This window comes from Pseudopodoces humilis, chromosome 5 (genome assembly GCF_049639895.1).
Source record: "Pseudopodoces humilis isolate 2021_Gansu_Grassland_sample_001 chromosome 5, ASM4963989v1, whole genome shotgun sequence".
NCBI lineage: Eukaryota > Metazoa > Chordata > Aves > Passeriformes > Paridae > Pseudopodoces > Pseudopodoces humilis.
Window position 1 is genome coordinate 8951183 of NC_142204.1, and position 19383 is coordinate 8970565.

General features: G+C 46.1%; 2 protein-coding genes across 2 annotated transcripts in view; both read left to right on the forward strand.

The window, feature by feature from the left end:
* CREBL2 (cAMP responsive element binding protein like 2) overlaps positions 1-3611 on the forward strand; it is a 130132-nt gene extending 126521 nt beyond the window's left edge. The window contains exon 5 of the mRNA XM_088055499.1: positions 884-3611. Within this exon, the coding sequence (XP_087911625.1) occupies positions 884-916 (33 nt within the window). The 3' untranslated portion in view covers positions 917-3611. The remainder of the gene's footprint in view (positions 1-883) is intronic.
* An 11778-nt stretch (positions 3612-15389) lies between these two features.
* Positions 15390-19145, forward strand: CDKN1B (cyclin dependent kinase inhibitor 1B). The gene is made up of 3 exons (XM_005527008.3): positions 15390-16359; positions 16889-17019; positions 18243-19145. The coding sequence occupies exons 1-2, from the start codon at positions 15885-15887 to the stop codon at positions 17008-17010; spliced, it is 597 nt and encodes a 198-aa protein (XP_005527065.1). The 5' UTR covers positions 15390-15884; the 3' UTR covers positions 17011-17019; positions 18243-19145.
* Positions 19146-19383: the final 238 nt, after the last annotated feature.

Genomic DNA, 19383 nt, shown 5'->3' on the forward strand with positions numbered 1-19383 from the left:
CATGGGAGAAGCTTCAGATTAAACCAACTGCTGCATGGTTTAATTGGTCTGGTACCTAAGGCTTCTGATCATTTGATTTGTACAAATGCATTTTAACAGTTTGCTGTGCTGTAAGCATCTCATAGCTGCTACTATTGAGAACCTTGTTTTAGAAATGAGTTAAGAGGCATCTTTCCAGTTTAAAGCCGGGCCCTGGCCAAGCCTTGACTTTACCTGGATGGAATGTTTGCCAACAGATCCAGATGTTTTCTGTACCAAATCAGTATTTGAGTCACTTTTTGACTCAGCAATTTGACCTTATTAATATGACAGCTGGATCAATTTTGAAGTGGGCTTGGAGAATCATTTCCGGAGGTGATTATCCAATCCTTCACTGATTTTTTTGTTTCTCTTTGTTTGCTAGCTATGGGATGCTGGTGCAGTGTTTTAGTAATTAATAGTAGTTTTATATTACATATGTTATTAATAATGTTTATGATTTAATTGATTTTTAACCGGTATAAGTTCTTATTAATTGTGTATATGGTTTAGTGTTGATGTTGATGTTTATAACAGAAGTACATCTCATTTTATTTTTTTTAAGAAAACGGGGGAAATGGATGCCCTAAAAGCATTTAATTAGTGTAATTTATTAACTTCAAGGAGAGAAGTGTCTGTGTTTTGTTGGCAGGTTCAAAAAGGTCACCTGTCCATCTGACCAGACTGTCTGCCTCTGAACACACGAGATCCAGTGAACAGAGAAGTCACCACACAGCCTTGGTACTCCAGACATGGATCAGAAGTGGACTTGTCAGGACACAGTTGTGTCTGAACACTATACAGACAGTTGCCAACAGAAATTTTATGTTGTTAATATGATGTTGTGTCTTTACAAATTTTTCAGGTATCCTTTGTTTTAAGATTTAGAAGGATCTGAAGAACAACTTGAACATCAAAGCCCTCAGTCACCGATCAACTGCCAGCTGACATCACGGGAGCAGTGAACGTTCCAGGACTGAATCGTGTTAGAGAAATTCTGTAGAAGATCTAAGAAGTGTAGAGACTCCATTTAACTGTATATAAAGCAAATTGTAGTTGTGTGTTTACCCTTTCAGCAAATTGCTTTCATGCTTAGACTACATATATACCAGAGCACATGTGTTAAAAGTGGTTAGATAATAGTTTAAGATAAAGAGTTTAGCCTGTGTAGTAATTGTTATGTTAGTATAAAGTATAAGTATTCCCCCTTCAAAAGGTAGTGTAAGCATCTTTGAAAGTTCATTTAACGATTAAAGTTTTAGCTGTGAGTTTGCAAATATGATGTCATTTACATGGAACAAACTGCTTATGGTAATTGTGATGTTTATAGTCCTGACCAACTGTCTGCTAACCAACATCCAAAGGCGACAGAACATATGGGTCACTCTGGTACATTGAACTGGCCAAAGGTCAATGTGTCTAAGCCTAGCCACCCCTGGAGATCCTTTCTCACCTGTCTCATAGGAGTCCCTGAATGGGATCCTCCAGCATTTAAAGGTTTAATTAGTAACGAGACTCAACTGAATCGATTGGCAATGTTGCAAGAGTGCAGTCGCACTGTTGGCTTCACATTAAGACAACTTGAAGCCTGTTGGCAAGCAAAAATTACCAAAGTTCTCAGTGTTACAACCCTCAGAAGAATTAGATTTGTTAAGTTCCACCAATACCTCAGGTGGATGGATAATGTTTGAACCCGACAAAAAGTCATCAAAGTAATGTAGCACTGAGCTGCAGTCAACCCTATAGCTGATCTCGTTACTACCATTGAAAGTAAAGCCTTTATTTGTGGTGCAATCTCACAGGACAATTACCAAAGTGATTACCTAGTTCCATATTCCTAATCTGTGGAGATAGAGCATGGAATTAGATTCCTGCTAATCCACAGAGGACCCTGTTATCTTGAGAAACTAACTTTGTTCCACCCAAGCTTACATCAATTGTTGAATGTAGCTAGCAAAATGAAGAACATCAAACAGTCAAAGCGAAGCCTGAATGAATTAAGGCCTAGCAACTCTAAAAAGGCTCGCTTGCTAGAATAAGGAAGGATTGAACTTAACATCCACAATGTTAAGTGAGCTTTCAGCTGATGTGAGTTCTGTACATCATGCAGTATTATAAAATCGAGCTGCAATTGACTTTTTGCTCTTAGCACAAGGACGTGGTTGTGAGGAGTTTGAAGGCATGTGCTGTCTGAATCTTACTGATCATTCAGCTTCCATCCATAAGCAACTACAACAGCTACAGGATGGGTTACATGCCCTGAAGGAAGATAGTGACCCCATTGGAAGTTGGTTCGCCAGCTGGGGCATCACCGGATGGTTGAGGTCTCTTGTGCTAGAAGGGGGACGGACTTTACTTATAATGTTAATTGAGATGACAGTCTAAGTTGTATGATATCTTATCCAAAGCCTGGTTTGTGCAAAAAGAGAAAGGGGGAATTGTTGCTATATTTTATATATTAGTAAAGGCCTGTATGCACAAACCGGCCTTTGAAATAAGTCGTGGTATTAAAGGCTAAAGTCCTTGAAACCTTCATGCAGAAGAGAGAGTAAAGCAAAACAATATCCTTGTGTGTAGGAGAAAAAAATGTAAACCTGTGTGTGTTAGCCAATAGTAGCTTACTCTGCCTGCAGACCCTGTAGAACCCTATAAAAGGTGTGCTAAAGATAGAAATAAACGGCATTCACAATTACTTCTGTGAAGACTGGTGAACAGCTGGCGGTCTCTCAATAGTTTTGCATAACAGGTGAGGTCTCGACCTTCTGTTCATGCAGCAAGGAGGCCTCTGTATCGCCCTGAAAGAAGAGTGCTACTTCTATGCAGACCACACCAGAGTAGTGAGAGACACCATGGCTGAGCTACGAGACAAACTGTCCTGATGGAAGGCGGAGAGAGAAGCCCAGCAAAGCTGGTTCCAATCTTGGTTTGACCAATCTCCGTGGCTGACCACCCTGGTGTCTACCCTGATCGGGCCAATTGTGATGATCTTATTGGTGTTAATCTTTGGACCGTGTGTTTTAAATAGGCTTGTTTCTTTTGTCAAAAGCCGACTAAAAAGGGTCAACATCCTGTTTGTAGAAAAACAGCAGATGCTCTAAAAATGCACTTGGTCACCGCGCGTGCCTTATGTTTGTTAATGAAAAACTGCGGTGTCTATTTTATAAGTTTTTAGCCTTTTAGTTAAGTATAGTGTACCTTATATTTTACTCAAGTTTATAATATCTACTTTTAAAACTTTTCATAATATAGGTAAGTTAGATAAAATGTTTAGAAATAGATATACATAAAATAACTTTAGAACTTTCAAGACTAATACACCTTATATTCTAGCAAATTTAGTTAGGCATAAGGGGGAGGGGAAAATGTGGGAAGCTAGGGCCCAGTGCTCGGAAGATATTGGGATGTAACGGAAAGATAGTCACCCCCCTCCTCCATAGTTTATGGTAATAAACCATAATTAGCCAATAGCACCTAGCTGTGATGCTAGGGATCAGGTGGGATCAGCATGGGAAAGCAGGTGGGAGTAATACTGTGAACCTAGGTTATGGAGTGTCAAATTCTTCAGCAATAAATGCCATTTCTGCCATCCATCACATTGGTGTTGTGTGCAGATGGACCGAGTGACCCGAGGGAGGTCACCGTGCTGCTCCTGAACCAGGGCATCTGCCTCGCATAAGGCAGCAGGTGCTCCATCCAGTGAGAAAATGAGTAGTTTACATGAGGAATCCCATTTTACACAGCTAAAATGAAGTGACTCGAACCCTGTGCTCTGTGATAGTTGTGATTTTCACAGACCACTGGAAACTACCTCAGCAATGATGAGCCAATGCTATTTCACCTCCATGGACTTGAAAGCTGACAAATCAGGAGATCTTCTTCTTGCCAGAAGAGCTCAGTTTCCCAGAAAGTGATGCAGGAAATGGCAAGAAGATAGTCTATGGCAATAAGGAGAAAGGGGGATGTACCAGCAATAATGGAGACTTACTTAAATCTGAGCCTTAAGATTAAAAGCCTGAGCTGTGTTATCCAAGTAGAGAACAATGCTCTGGAACTATTTCTTTTGACTTTGCTCCTTGTTCATCCATTTTCTCCCTTATTGTATATATAAGTGCCTACACCACATGGCTAGAGCATCATGCTACTTGGAACCATTTTAAAATGGTTATTCAGAGAAGACTATTGAACTGTTTATCTTAGAGACTGTTAGTTCTCCTCTGGTGAAATATTTTCATTTTGCAAGACATAAGTAAATATCAGAACAAAAGAAATAGACAGAGAATTAATAACATCTATATTAATTTTAAAAAGACCTGTGTTTCAAGCCCTGAACTTGGAACAACCCCAAAAGACAAGCAGGAAACCCCAGGCTGCATGACCTGGGAGAACTTGTTGGTTAGGGTGCTAGATGAGCTCTGTGCTGTGGGAGAGCACACAGCCATTATTTGAAGGTATTGATTCCTTGTTTCTGGAAAGGAAGAGTTTGAGCATCCTCATGGCTGCAGATCTTGAGAGGAAAGGCTGCTGAAATGGGTCCCACCTGAGATGGGTTTCCCACACAGGCTGGGCACCACAATTTAACGAGGTTTCACTTCCCTCATCCCCTCCTCCTGTGTGTTTTGGGGCTTGTGCAGAGCTGGGTGTTCCTTGCAATTCTATGGTTTCCAGAAGAGCCTGCAGCAGCCATGGGTGGTGACTAGAGCAGATCTTGAGAGCAGGAGGTCTCAGACCAGAGCTTCCCACCTCAGCCTTTCCTACTACTCACCTACTTGGATCCTTGCTCAAATTGCTGCTTCAGCTCCTTGCCCGTCCACTCACATTGTGGGGGGGAGGTGGAGGGGGATCCATCGACCTCACGGTTTGTGAAAACGTCTCATTTCCTTTGGGGGGACTTCCTTCTCATGTTGCATGGAAATACCAGCTGGCAGGGACAGGCCAAGGACTGGGAATTCCTTCCATGGCTGAGCACCTGGAGCCAAGATTCAGTGCCTACCATCTACTGACCTGAGGGTCCTGCCAACACCGCTGCTGGTGGGGTTGTGCTGTGAACCAGACCTGGGAACTACACTGAGTATTAAACAAACCCACACTCTGTCCCTCCTTTATTACTAGTTTAACCTGGGACACTCCCAGGCTTAGCTAAAACCTTGCCCAAGAGGACCATCCACTCCACTGAGGGAGAAGTGAAACCAGGATGAAAATGTGCAGCTGGAAACAGTGATGGCAGAAAAAAATGTGACTTCAATGAAGATCTTTTTTGAGTTTTGTTTTGGTGGGTTTTTACAAGAGTCTAAGCCTAGATTTTAAGAAGTTAGCCTGAAGCTTGGACTTAGAATGTGATTAGCTTCAAATCAGCTGTTAGGGACAAACACACTGCTTCTTTGAATTGAAAGTATCTTTGAGTACTCAAAGTACTTAAAGTACTTTTGAGCCTTTGAGTATCTCAATCTGTCTGGCAGAGGAAATCCCATCCCCTACAAACACTCTGATGGAGCACTGCCACAGAAATCATCCAGCTCACCTTCCCTCTTCTCCAACCCTCATTCCCTCTGCTATCACAAACATTAGCTCGACTCTGTGCTGACATGGGTTGGGGAAGTAGTCCTGTGGTTACTACTGAGTTTAGCACCTTCTCTCCTTCCTCAGAAAAGGCCACATTTGACCTCCCTTTTCATCAGTGGTGAAAGATCAACAGTTTGTAGCAGTCCTTTTATTTTAGTTAATTTATTTTCTAACAGTTTAATTTTAAAGGCCTTGCTTAAATTTGAAGTAAGAATAAGTGGCAAAGGATGGTAACCTCTTAAATTTGCTTTGTGACACTGTAGTTGTGGAGAGGATGGTGCAGCAAATTGTAATGTTTAACGCTGCCCTTCTGGGGCCAGGAGCTCAGCTAGGGGTTGCTTTTGGCACTAAAGCCCATCCCTTTGGTGTATGCCCATCTGCAGGACACATCACGCTACCCACTACTCCTCCAGGATTTTGGGGAGCTCTGTCAGGCCCACAGGCACATGGGCTTGCGACAACTCACTTATGCAACACAAGCTGTATCTGCTTGCTGCTGCCAGATTGTGGAAATCTGCAAATAATTGCAAAGTCTGCCAGTTTAATTGGATTGTGGTGTATTTGCACAGATGGATGAAGTCTTCCAGGCCAATATTTTCCAGAATGACTTAGCAGTCTCTCAGCTTTAAGGTACTCAATATAAGAGAACATAGAAGGAATGGGTTTCAGCAGATTTTTTTAAGAGAAGCACCCCCAAACTGAAGTAATCCAAATCATCAGTCACCCAGAAATTCCTTGCCACAGAGACCTTGATATGGGGGATCTTTTGCAGTAGCTTGATGTAAGCCAAACTAAATTCATAAAAATAATACAAAACATCTTAACACATCATTTGTTCAGCAGAAAAATCCAGTGTGAATGTGTATGTGTGCAGGCATTTTTACAGGATGTATAATGAATAAATGAATATTTGTAAAACAAAAGGAGGAGGAACAGAAAGACATTTTATTTCATGTGCAAGTTGGCCGTTGTTACTGTTGTTATTTTTTTTTTAATGAGGTACAAAATGTTACTGTGGAACATTGTCCCTGTGTGCTCTGGCCCTTTTCCAGGCCTAGAGCTCAGTACTGACTGGGGAAAAGAAAGCCTTGTACTTGTCTTTCTGAAAGATAGGCTGTTATCACTTGTTAGAGGTCAAAAAGGAAAAGAATCAAATTACTTATTAATTAAATACAAACTCTGTAAAATTGCTCAGAAATAACTAGCCCCCAGGGCCCAAGCTACAGATGCCCAATATCTGAATGTACAAAAGAAAAAAACAGTTTAGTAGCATTATCATCAGCTTTTTCTACCAAGAATTTGCAGGGAGACAATAAAGCTGTAGAAGATGCTGCTGTTCTCAATGAGAGATTCCACTAAATCACCCTTACAAATATCTGCAATTTGTAAGAAGAAAGAAATGACTATTTTAAAATTTATTTAACATTTATTTTATCTATTTATTGTTATGAACATTCACAGAAGCAATAGGATCAACTTAAAATCATTTCAGTTAAGTCAAAACATTTTTCACAGGCAGCAAAATGATGTAGTTACATGATATTGATGTAACTACTTTTGAGAATGTGACCTTGGAGGTCTGCACGACTATAACGAAGTTGAGGTGCCCTAGTGCTAAAGTCACACCTGAAAACAGGACTACAGTAGCTTTCAAACCTAACCTATCTAACTTTGAAGAGTCTCCCCAAATATTTCTCCAGATCATATGTCCAGAGATGAAGTCAATGTCTCCCTTGTGTAGCCAAAGTGGACCTCAGCTCCTGGTGTGAGCACTTACCACTGTTCTGATGTATCAGTCAGCTTTTGTCTTAAATCTCATGGTCCTGAAGCCATGCTACTGCCAGAATCGTTGAATCTTTCCTTTGCAGCAGGATGAGCTTCTGGTTCCTGTGGGTAAGGAGGAAGCCTTAAAAGAGTAGAAGAAATTATAAAGAACACAAACATTTTATTTTTTTGAAAACCAAGCATTATGAAATCCTTGAAGTGACTTTACATACTCAGAGCCATTAGATCCCAACCTTCCCCTCCCTGCTGGGCACCCTGAGAAGGCTTCTTGCCAACCACGCTCTAGAGCATTAGAGACAGGTTTTCAAAGGTGCATACACACCTGAATGCCTTGGATAAGCTGGTACTGGTTTCTCAGCAGGCTTAACTTGGCCTGTTGGGTGGCTGACCAGCTTCTTCTGCATGCTGAGAGTTGGGCTTTTTGTTTCTAACTCTGTGGCTAAGCAAACCAACCACACCAGAACAAGGCAATCCCAAGGTAGGGTCTAGCAAGGTCTCAGAGTTTGCTCTGAAGACTTGCAAGAAAGGGTTCCCTACTGGCCTGGGAAGCTCTGGTTGCGCTCAGGTTCTTCAGCCCCCCCCCCCCTCCTTGAAGCAGCAGGGTTGTTGTAGGCTCAAAATCACACCCACAGGGACAGATGAAGGCTTGGGTTAATTTTTGGTAGTTTTCATTGGTTTTGAAGGGCAAAGGAGTTCTGAGAGGTTGACTATGGCTTGAGAGTGCTGGAGACCACCAGGAATAGGAAAACATCTTTAAGGGCATTGTTACAGGGATCCAAGGAACAATTTTTGAGTCAGACTATAGTTTTTGTTGTTTTTGTGATCTCTCACCTGTCTTTTGCAGGCTTGGAATGGGAGGCAACAGAAGAAAAAGAGAATTGCCAGGGAATCTCACAGTATTAGCTATGTTTTGTTGCTGTCATTCAAGTCAGTTATTAAATATAAACTGCTATATTTGCAATGATAACTTTGCAAACATCTTGAGTGGAAGTTGTTCTCAAAAAGCCTTTCAAACTAGAGATAAAAGTGATGCTTTCAGGTACTCCTTTTCAAATAGATGTCCCAGTTTAGCTGCTGGCAGCAAGAGCAAGCTTGTGAGAGTCAAAATCACAGCAGATTAGGCCTCTGCTCAAAGAAACATTTAACTCCTTATGAGGGAAACCCAAAGCAAGTGCTGGTAAATAAAAGGCCTCTCTTTTTCTATCTTTCTCATTAGCCACTGAAACCATGGCCACTGTAAATTTTGCAATAGACTGGATTCAGTGAAATAATGTTTGCTTTTTGACTTGCCAGCTTCTTTAGGCTTGGCTGCTTTAGGTCAGTCATGGACAGGGTCAGGAGCACTGATTCAGCCTATTGTTAACTGTGCTCAGGAGGCTCTTGCCCTGGCAGGACCATCCTGGTGGGCATGGCTGGAAGAATGGTGGTGGAGCACTTCTTTTTACAAGGGCATGGAGTGACAGGACAAGGGGGAGTGGCTTCACACTGACAAAGAGCAGGTTTAGATTGGGAATTAGAAATAAATTCTTTCCTGTGAGGGTGGGGAGGCCCTGGCACAGGGTGCCCAGAGAAGCTGTGGCTGCCTCATCTCTGGAAGTGTCCAAGACCAGGTTGGATGGTGCTCTGAGCAACCTGGGATAGTGGAAGGTGTACCTGCCCTCAGCAGGAGGGTGAAAAACTGGATGATCTTTAAGGTCCCTTCCAACCCAATCCATTCTGTGATTCTGTGATTCTCTGAAATGTCTGTCACTTACTTCATAACAATTTTGTCATTGCCAGATGCTTGCAGAATACAGAATTCAAATTTTCCTCTGTAATAACGTCCCGTTACTGTAGGTTAATGCCCTGGCTTTTGCATCCCAGAGCTGTAAAATTCCCTCGCTAGGCTGGTTAACACAAACAAGATATGGTACTGTACAAACAGATCGTTTCCAGCAGCTAAACATCTAAGCAGATTAGGAAGAGGGTGAGGGAAGAAATGGAGGTGCTGAGAGTTGCAGCAATGTGCAGTGACATGGCCAAGGGAAGCCAGAACCAGAATTCAGATCCCATGCCCTGATAGTAATCTGTTACTTAATGCCATCATTTTGGTATGTGAGATGGGTCATCTTCCTTAAAGGGTTTAGAAAGTAGCCAGACCAGTTCCTCTGTTTATATAAGGAAGATGTTTGTAGACCTCTTGATCCTAAGGCAATTAATACAGCCCATTGGGGAAAGATTTGAAGAAAGGGGGGAAAAAAAGAAAAACAAAAGGAAAAAGAAGAAAAAGAAGAAAAAGTGAAAAAGAGAACTGGGCTAGATTCTCATGTAAACAGCACCCAGAATGCCTAAAATTCTAACAGATGCAGATGTTTTTATGTCAGAGTATTTTTTTGGTGAGCGGCCTCTTTGTGGTCAACTGTAAGCATCACATTTACATAGTTCTGTATTTCTGAAAAAGCCTATTGCATGAAGCTGGGATCCTACCAAATGAAAACAAAACACAACACTAATGAAAAATAACAAGCTCTTCCAACAATGTTCAGTAACTGACTTAGAGGTTAGTGCTGTGTTCTGGGAAAAAAAAATTATCCAGGCACCATATAATTTCATGCACTAAAAACATTAAACATTTCAGAGGAACGTAACATATGACACAGGGTGTTTTTATTTAATGAATGGCTGTAAGAAATGGGGCCAGCATCCCTTCTCACAGATGAACGCCTTGTGCCAAGAGAGTTGCTGTACAATGTGTCATCACTCGGGAACCTAAAGAATTGTACTTGAGAAAAAATTGCTACAAAATATCATTCCCTTCCCAGAAAGGTTCACTTCAGGCTTTGTAGAAAAACAGGACAACTCATTTCCACTGCACATAATTCTTCTGTTGGGAAACTTTCTTAAAGGCATAGGTGGTGGAGCAAGTGTCTAGAAAACTGTTTAATTTCGTAGCGACAATAATAGCTCCTGGTTATTGTTTGTGCTCAGCCCTTGCTTTGGGCTTTCAATACTTAGAACTTAGTAAGCATGGAGCAGGTAAATCCTCTACACACCCTGAAAAGGGAGAGGGGGAGAAGGAGAAGGAAAGGGAAGGACAAGAGGAAGGGGAGGGAGAGAGGAGCAGAAGGGAAGGGAAACAACACGGAAAGGGAAAGGAACTTTAGCTGCCATAAGCCTCTAGTTAAGACTCTTATGTCAAAAATTTGCTATTCTAACAACGTGGCATGGGTTATGTCGTGTATTAAATTGGAAGTCTAACAGACATGGAGTTAGACTGGATTGAAAATTACTTTTTTTTAATGTTGTGTTTTCTTCAGAGAAATTAGATCAGTTCACAGCAAATAATCAATTTACTGATTTAGACCTCACCTCTACAACAGTAGTGTTTGCTGGGATAACTCAACATAATCGCGTGTGAGTGTGTGTATTTATATTTAGGGACTGTATATTAACATCCTCTTTCTTGTTCCTGGTTTGAAAAAGGAGAAGTTGGTTACCCAGAAAAGTGCATCCATCACTACTGGCTGTAGGACACTCCTGGCTTCACCTGTACTTCAAGAGCAGTTTGCTCCTATTTTGCACTTCAAAGAAAATGAAAAACAAAATAAAATTGTCTGAGCCAGACCAGAAGAGTCTTCCCTGTGACAACATCAGGGTATTTTGCTCCTTTAGCAAGTCAAGGGAAGCTGGTGACAAGCAGAGAGCTCCAAAGAGAGAAGAATGAGTACTTCCAGTGCTAGTAATTTAACCTGTATCTTCTACAGACATAACTGTGTAACCTGCCCTATGATTATAGCATAGAGAAGGCATTTCTGACATAGTACCTGCCTTTTAAAACAAATCCCATTAAGCACACCCTCAAATCCCATTAAAGACACCCCCAAGCTGTACCCGCTGCCAGCACCCTCAGAAGGGCTCAAAATCCGCGGGGCTGGTCCTGGCACCCACCCAAGGCTGCTGCAGGTGGTGCCAAGCCGGGACCCCTGGACACCCCTGCTCCCCACCTGCCGAGAGCGGAGCGGCAGCAGAGCCCGCAGAAGCGCCGGCAGCAGGGATGGGAGCGGGACCCGCCCAGGGACAGCCCAGGCGGGCACTGGGTACGCTGCCAGCAGCGAGGCCAGGTCCTGGCCTGATCTCTGTCCTTAGGCTCCCTCTAGAGTTTACAGCAAATGAGCAAAAGGTCTCGAACGCCACTTGCACAGGAGGGTAGCATCTCCTCGCGCCCCCCAGGCAGTGCTCTGGTCTTGGGCACTGCTGGATTATGTCCCAGAGCCTTTGGACACTAAAGTGGCTCTTTCCTTCCTGACAGTCCCTGCTGCTGAACCTCACCGGGCCGTAATCCTGCCCAGAAGGGAAGGGCTCCTGTTAAGTGAATATTAAATGGTGAATACTTGGGGCCTACACCTCAAATCTCATGGCAGGCTTGCCCCACATCTCTTGAAGAAATCAGCACTTGGCCTGAAAAACTGGGGAGGTGGGGAAGCAGGACTGGCTCCTCAGCTGAGGAGGATTAGGAGCAAACCTCCTCAAACCTCCAGATGGGTCATGCCATACTCCTGCTTTCTTCATTCTCTGTTCTGGAGGACACATCCTGGTTGAAGAGCTCAGGTATGATTCCCAATTTTCCTGCTATTTGCAAGGGAATATGTAAAATCCCTAGCAACCCAGATGCTCTGTGTGTGCAGTTTGGATGGGCTTTGCTGGTTCACTGGGCAGCCTTATAAAGTGCTGGGGAAGAAGGGTGGTGAAAAAGAAGACAGGAGGCTTGCCTAAGCGATTCTGAAGGAAAGAAAAACAGCGAGCAGCTGTGCCAGTGGAAAAGCCCAAACAAGAGCGAGGAGAGGGGTAATGGGAAGAGAGGAGACAGGACATTCTTCACCCAGACCTCCCCATAAACAGTCCTCCCTCCTTCCTGCTTCACTCCTCCAAGTTTTGTTTGGGGTTTCGTGTTGTTGTTTGTTTTTCTTTCTTTCTCTAATCCTCTCCTCCTCTTTGACTGACCGCATCTTCAGCTGAGACTGCCCCGGAGCGGGGCAGAGCGGGCTGGGGGAGGCTGGAGCTCTGCGGGGGAGGCCCAGCTCTCGCCCCCGTCCCCACCCCGCACCTCCTCCCCCGTAGCCCCACTGCTGTGCCCCTCTTTTGCAAGACGATGGCGCTCTGATCTTTCCACAGCTTCGCTCCGGGACTTGCCTTGCGAGTATATTTTTTTCCTGTATTTTTTTTTTTTTTCACGCTTCATTGCTACTACGGGCGGGCGCCTGCCTCTGTCCCGATTTGCTGCAGCCATCGGGGGTGCCTGACTGTAAACAAAACACTTTAGATCATGGCAAGGTCGCTGCAGACACACACAGACTTTTTTTTTTTTTTTTTTTTTTTTTTTTTTTTTTTTTTTCTCTCTGCAGCCGCAGCGATTTAAGGTGGATTGCCGAGATCGCGTGGAAGAGGAGGGGGGACGAGCCGAGAGACCCGAAAGACCCGACAGAAAGGCGAGGACCAACCCCGATCCCCGAGCACGGCCGAGGATGCTCCGGGTATACGGATGCTTCCACCCCGGGGGAGACACTCTTTTTTTTTTTTTTTTAATTTTTCTCCATAATTTTACCACCTTTCCTGATGATTTGTCCCAGCTCGACCCCAACGTTTCTGGCGGCGCGGGTTGTGGGCTGTACTGCCCCCGGAAAAACGCGCAGCTACCGCTGCTGCGGGGCTACACCCCCTCCCCTTTCCCTCTCCCCAGCCCCCCTGAGGGCGAGGCAGGGTGATAGAGGAGAACGGTTAGAGGGATAAACCGAGGGGGAGACCACTCCTCTTTAATTTTCTTTAATTTTTTCCGTTGCTACCATCAGCGGCTTAAATTATTCGCGCCCCTCTTCTCCTCCCCCCACCCCCCCCTTGGATTTAACTGTTCGTGCTCAGTGTACTTGTGCAGCATCCAGGGACTCAGTCTCAGGCCCTGATGCTAAGGAAAGTATAAACAGAACAACAACAAAATAAACCCCAGAAGGTTCTTGTCCCACTGTAACTTGTTGGTTTTTTTCCTTTTCCAAAAGCTTCAGATAAATCAGTGCTCTCTGTTGCACTGCTGTGATGTTGCTGCTGCTGCTTTACTCGTGGGGCACAGAGTCTTTTGGAAACCCACACTCCCCACAATTTTTTCTGTTTCTTAGTTTGTGCTTATACTCTGGTACACTGTTATAATCCTGCAGACCAGTGGGTTGCCTTTCCCTTCTGGATTAGGGAGACCTGCAGAGACTCCCAGGGAGCAGAGCTCCTCACCTAAGGAGTCTGGGGTGGGACACTCAGCAGGCTACCAGCAGGGAAGCCCCCATCAGCAAGATGAGCCCTGGGCATCCTCAGGCATTTTCTGCAGATCACTTTGCTACATGTCCCATGTGTGGATCAACAGAACAAATTCAGTGTCCCTACATCTGACAGAGAAAATGAAGTTTGAAATGGAGCTTCCTTGCTAGTGGCAGTGGAAATCAAAGATAGGAAAGCCTGGAGAAATGAAGATGAAATCCTGCAAATACAGCAGATGCAGGCTCTACTTTTTCCAGCCAATGGAATTTTATCATGCACTTGCAACTTCAAAAAAATCTCAGGTCCTTCAGACATGTGAATGTCAGTTTTAATTTTCTGCAAGTTAATTGCTGAAATTTGTGGTTTTTGAGAGGAGTTAGAAAACAACTTCCAAGTACTAAAATCCCCAGCATATAAATAAAAATAATGTGGTTAATAACGTATTTCAACCTTGTGGTTTTATCTCATGTGTATTTTTTTTTTTGCCTGTACACATATTTTTTTTGAACTTGGGTCTGATGATACTGAGATTACTCTGCTGAGTGGTGTGAGCAGAAGCTGGAGGTCTTAAGTCTGACAATGGCCGACAGAGTGCTGGCCTGGTCTTGAGCACTTTGTGAAGGTTGTGTCCTCTCTCCAGTGTGTAAAATCTCCATGTCTTCAAGGCCAAACCTGCTGACTCTCATTTCAGACAGTTAAACCCAATTGCATTGAACCCTGCCTTGTTGAGGTAACTTGCTACTTGTGTACCCCCCTCACCCTCCCATCCTGAAGTTTGCACAGAGTTGCTCTGCTTGCAAAGGAGACCTGGCCATATTGATGGGTGTGAAGTGCCTTCAGGGCCCTCCAAAGATTCAGGCACAGGATCTAGGCACCTGGACACGTCATAACCTTTAGTGCTTGAGAGAACCTGCAGTGTCACATTATACATTGAGGGCGCTGCCCTCAATGCCTTACCTGCCTGGTGAGGGAAGTTGGCAGTGGAAAGGGCTGGAGAAAAGGGGGCCAGAGAAGAATGCACGATTAGCAATTATGCCCACCACACATGCTCTGACTATCTGAGGAAGTTGCTTAAAAAAATCTCTGGCTGTGACTCTTTGCCCATCTAATCTTTTGAGCACACAAACAGGACAAACCCCAATGCTATTTTTTTTCTTTTCCCGGATTGCTAACATCTGAAATCGCAGCAGCGATTATTTTACAGACATTTCTTAACCTAGCCCTTTCTCTGCCGAGAGGGTAGAAGATGATCGCCTTGGCACGACGAGTCACCAGCCCATCTCCGCAGGCAGTGGTGTCAGGGTGCGGATCCCCGCGACATGCCCTGGTGGGGCTCAGCCTGCCCACTAGCCCCGAGCTTGCCCCCAAACCCGGACCTCGGCGGGGACACACCGCCAGTGCCCAACCCGGGCAAACCAGAGCGGTGGGACACTCTTGTCACAGCCCTGACTCTAAAATCAGCCACTGCCATTCCTCAGGCCGCTCGGGGTGTTTTTGTGGGGCGGCACAATCCCCGCCGGGTTTTGCGGAGGGGTGAGGAGAGCGGGCTACGGCGGTGCCGTCCCACCCCTGTCGGTTTTCCCTTCGCTCCCGAGCTCGGCTCGCCACGGTCCGGCCTGCCTTTGCGCCGTCCCACCTTTAGAGCCGCCGGCGGCGGCGGGGCAGGGCCGGGCGGACGGGGCGGTGCCTGCCGCCGTAACCAATGGCTCGGCCGGGCTGTTTAAATAGACTCGTCCTGTCAATCATTTTCTTCTTCGTCAGCCTCCCTTCAATCGCCATATTGGGCTGCCGAGAGAAGAGCTCATCTCGCCTTGTTTTTTTTCTGTCTCGCTTTTACTACGCGGCGGCGGTGCGAGCGGCAGGGGCATCATTGGCACCAAGGCCATCACCGGCACCGGCACCATCGCCACCGGCGGCGGACCGACACCGCGAGAGCAGCGTCGCGCTCCGCTTCTCACCCGCCCGGGGCTCCCCGGCGGCGGCAGCGGCGGCTTTCGGGGCTCATCCCCGGGCCGGCGCTTATGCAAGGGCGCCTCCTCGCCCCTTCTCCGCGGGCCGAGGGCGAGCGGGGCCGAGGCGGGGCCGCAGCGCGAGGCAGCGCGGAGCGGAGACGCGGAGCGGAGCCCCCGGGCGCCGGGAAATAAAGGGCGGCGGAGAGGCGGCGGCGGAGAGGCGGCGGCAGCCGCGGATAGAGAGAGCAGCGAGCACAACAACCCCCGCCTGGAGCCACAGCGTGCGGGGAGATGTCAAACGTCCGCATTTCTAATGGGAGCCCTACCCTGGAGCGCATGGAGGCCAGACAGTCGGAGTACCCGAAGCCGTCTGCGTGCAGGAACCTCTTCGGGCCGGTGAACCATGAAGAGCTCAACAGGGAGTTGAAGAAACACCTGCAGGAGATGGAGGAGGCGTACCAGAGGAAGTGGAATTTCGATTTCCAGAATCACAGGCCGCTGGAAGGCAGGTACGAGTGGCAAGCCGTGGAAAAAGGGAGCTCGCCCGACTTCTACTTCAGACCCCCCAGGCTACGGAAAGCCGTCTGCAAGTCCGCCGGCCGCCAGAGCTTGGATGTAAACGGGAATTGCCAAACCGTGGTTTTTGTCGGTTCTCAGGGAATCTCAGAGGACACTCACTGTGTAGCTCAAAAGACTGATGTTTCAGAAAATCAGACGGACTTAGCAGAGCAGTGCATTGCCCAGAGGAAAAGACCCGCGGCCGACGGTAACGTACCCCACGGCTCTGCTCCGCGTCCCACTCGTGTCAGCGCCGGGGCTCCGGTCCCTCCGCCCCTGCCACGCGTGGCACCGGCTCGGCGTATCCTCCCCGCCCTTTTCCCCCTAAAAAAGCCCGGGTAGTGTTTGCAGTCCCGGGGGGCCCCCGCCTAGAATGGGAGCCGGTAGATTATTTGCAAGGAAGAACCCTTAGACGCGGGTTAGATCCCCCGACCCCTCGCCGCCCCACTGTGAGGACCCGGGCTCCTGCCCAGGTGGGAGGAGGTGCACAGCGCTCAGCAGAAGACGAATATGGATTTTAGCCGAAAATAGGGAACTTAGATCTCCTATCTAGGGAGAAGCCCAACTCCCCACCCCCTGCTCGCTTCACGCAGCCGATACCTGACATGGGATCCGGGAATATTCCCCCTTGTCTCCCTCTATCCCCCTTGGATGCCGAGCATACATCTGGAAGGAAAATATTTTAATATCTCCCCCCTCCCCCTCCGTCCCCCCCGTTTTTAATTTTCCCCTCCTAGATTCCTCTCCTCAAAATAAAAGAGCCAACACAACAGAAGAAGAGGTTTCAGAAGACTCCCCCAGTGCCAATTCAGTGGAGCAAACACCCAAGAAATCAAGCCCAGGAAGACATCAAACGTAAAGCGTTTAGGTCAGTTCCCTTTAGGGTATGGCATTAGGATGGAAGTAAGGGAAAGAAGGGGTGACCGAGTGTCTATCCCGCGTCTCTTAAGAGGGTGGGGAGGGGGCTTCGAGCCCCTGGGAAACGCGAGGGGTGTTTTCTCCGAGGAAGGGTGGCTTTCCCCGAGCGCTCGGGAATGGGTGTGTGTTGGAGGGTGGGGAGTGGGAGGCGCAGGTCTTGAAAAGAACAAAACAAGGAGTAAAGCCCAGCCTGGGCTCGGCAGCGTCAGGGGGCTGGGGCAAGGGCTGCAGTGGAACTGACCCTGCCTTCCTGCGGGATGGGCACCGGGGCCAGGGAGAGCCCTTTCCCAAGGACCGTTCGGGTGCAGGGACGGAGTTGGAAACGCGGCTGGTGCATCATGTCAGATGCCAGGGGATTTCGGGGGGCTTCACCTGTCCGCCGCCCCCGGGGCATTTTCATCTCCAGTGTCAGCCTTGCCGTTGCATGTCGCGGCCACCTTCCACTGCGGGAGAAATAATTCAAGAAGCTGAGTTTAAGGGGAATCCGGGCACTTTCTCAAAATTCGAGCAATGCAAGGTTGTTTTGTTTTTGTTTGGTTTGGTTTCTTTTTTTTGCTTTTCCCCTTTTTTTGTTTCTGTTGTTTTGGTTTGGCTTTAGAGGCGGGCAGGGGAAGGGAGCGGGTTAATGGGAGGTTGGGTTGTGCAGGTTTTTTTTTTTTTGTTTTTTTTTTTTTCCTTCTCTCCTACCCCGTTTTTGTTATTTTGTTTTAAGGCGATGACTGGGGCGGGGATAGTTAGTAAAAATTGCGCCGGCGGTTTGGGAGCCGAGGTTAGGAGCGAGGTTTACCAGAAAAAAAACAAACCATTTGCGATTGTGCAGAGAGAGATTAAGCTGTAAAGCAGAAGTTGCAACAAATTAGTCCCGCTGGGGTGAGCCGTAGCCGAGCGTGGCCATGCGAATGCCGCTACTCCCGGCAGCTTTCGGCAGTGGGGGCACGGGAGAGGGGTCACCCCGCGTTCCCCGCCGAAGGATGGAGGGGCCGAGGCCGCTGGCAGCGGCGCGGGAAGCGTGGGGGAGGCGGGGGCCCCGCCCGGGCTGGGCCCGACCGCCCCGGGGATGCGGTGTCGGTTTGAACCGGTTGCGCCGCGGATTGCGTTTCTTGTCGATGTTTTCTAATCGCTGTCCCCCCCACCTCTCTTCTTTTTTTTTTTTTTTTTTTCATTATTCCGCAGAGCGGAGGATGTGCGCGTCCTCATTCGTCGACTGGGGCGGGCGGCGATGAAGCGAGGAAGATGTAAAGTTGTAGTGGGAAAGGAAAAAAATACATATCGCCGATCTCCGGGGGATGGAGGTCCTGTACAAGCACTGAAAAAACAAAAAAAACAAAAAACAACAGCAACAAAAAGCAAACAATAACACTAAATTTTAGGCACTCTTAAAAGACCTGCCTCTAAAAGCATTGGATGTAGCATTGTGCAATTAGGTGTTTCCTTATTTGCTTCATTGTACTACCTGTGTATATAGTTTTTACCTTATGTAGCACATAAAATTTGTTGGGCGGGGGGGAGGGACTGGAAGAGGGTGACCGATTGGAACTTGCTTTCACAATCTAGCAAGCAAAGAAATCTATGAAGAGAAGCAGTGTAGGGTTTTTATTACTTAAAGATGTATTGTCCCTTTAAGTGGGTCCACAGTGTTTTTCTCTTTTTTTCTTTTTTAAAAAAATTTTTAGACTTTTTTTAATGTATCATCGTGGTAACTGTTCAGAGCAGATTATTGTGAAATTTCTTCCTATGGCATTAAGCTGAAGAGGTGGGAGCTGTGATGATTCCGTTATGTAGTAGCAAAAGTTCCCTGCCCCCCTCCCCTCCAAATCCATATACCAAAACTGATACTCTGTAAAAAGTTGTGTAAAACCATCTCACCTGATTACATTGCCTGATTTTTTTTTTTAATTTATTTTTATTTTTAACTGAATCTGAAAGGCTTTTGCTCTGAATCTGGAATATTGTTTTCTGATCTGACCCACTTCCTATAGTGTTTGTGTGTGGGAGGAAAAGGGATACTACATCTTTAAACAGTATTTCTATGTTGCCTGTGTACCTGTATGTAAAAATAAAAAAGTTCGAAATGTACCTGTGTACATAACTCTGTAAAGACACTGAGAAATTATACTAACTTATTTATGTTAAAAGATTTTTTTTAATCTAGAAGACAATATTTTTTCCCCATAAAGCCAAAGTGGCATGTTTTTGTGCATTTGTAAATGCTCTATTTGGTAGACTTTTTAGAGGGTTTTTTCAGTTTGGTTTTTTTTTCTTTCTTTTTTTTTTTTTTCTTTTTCTCATAATTAATATGGCTGTGCTTAAAAGA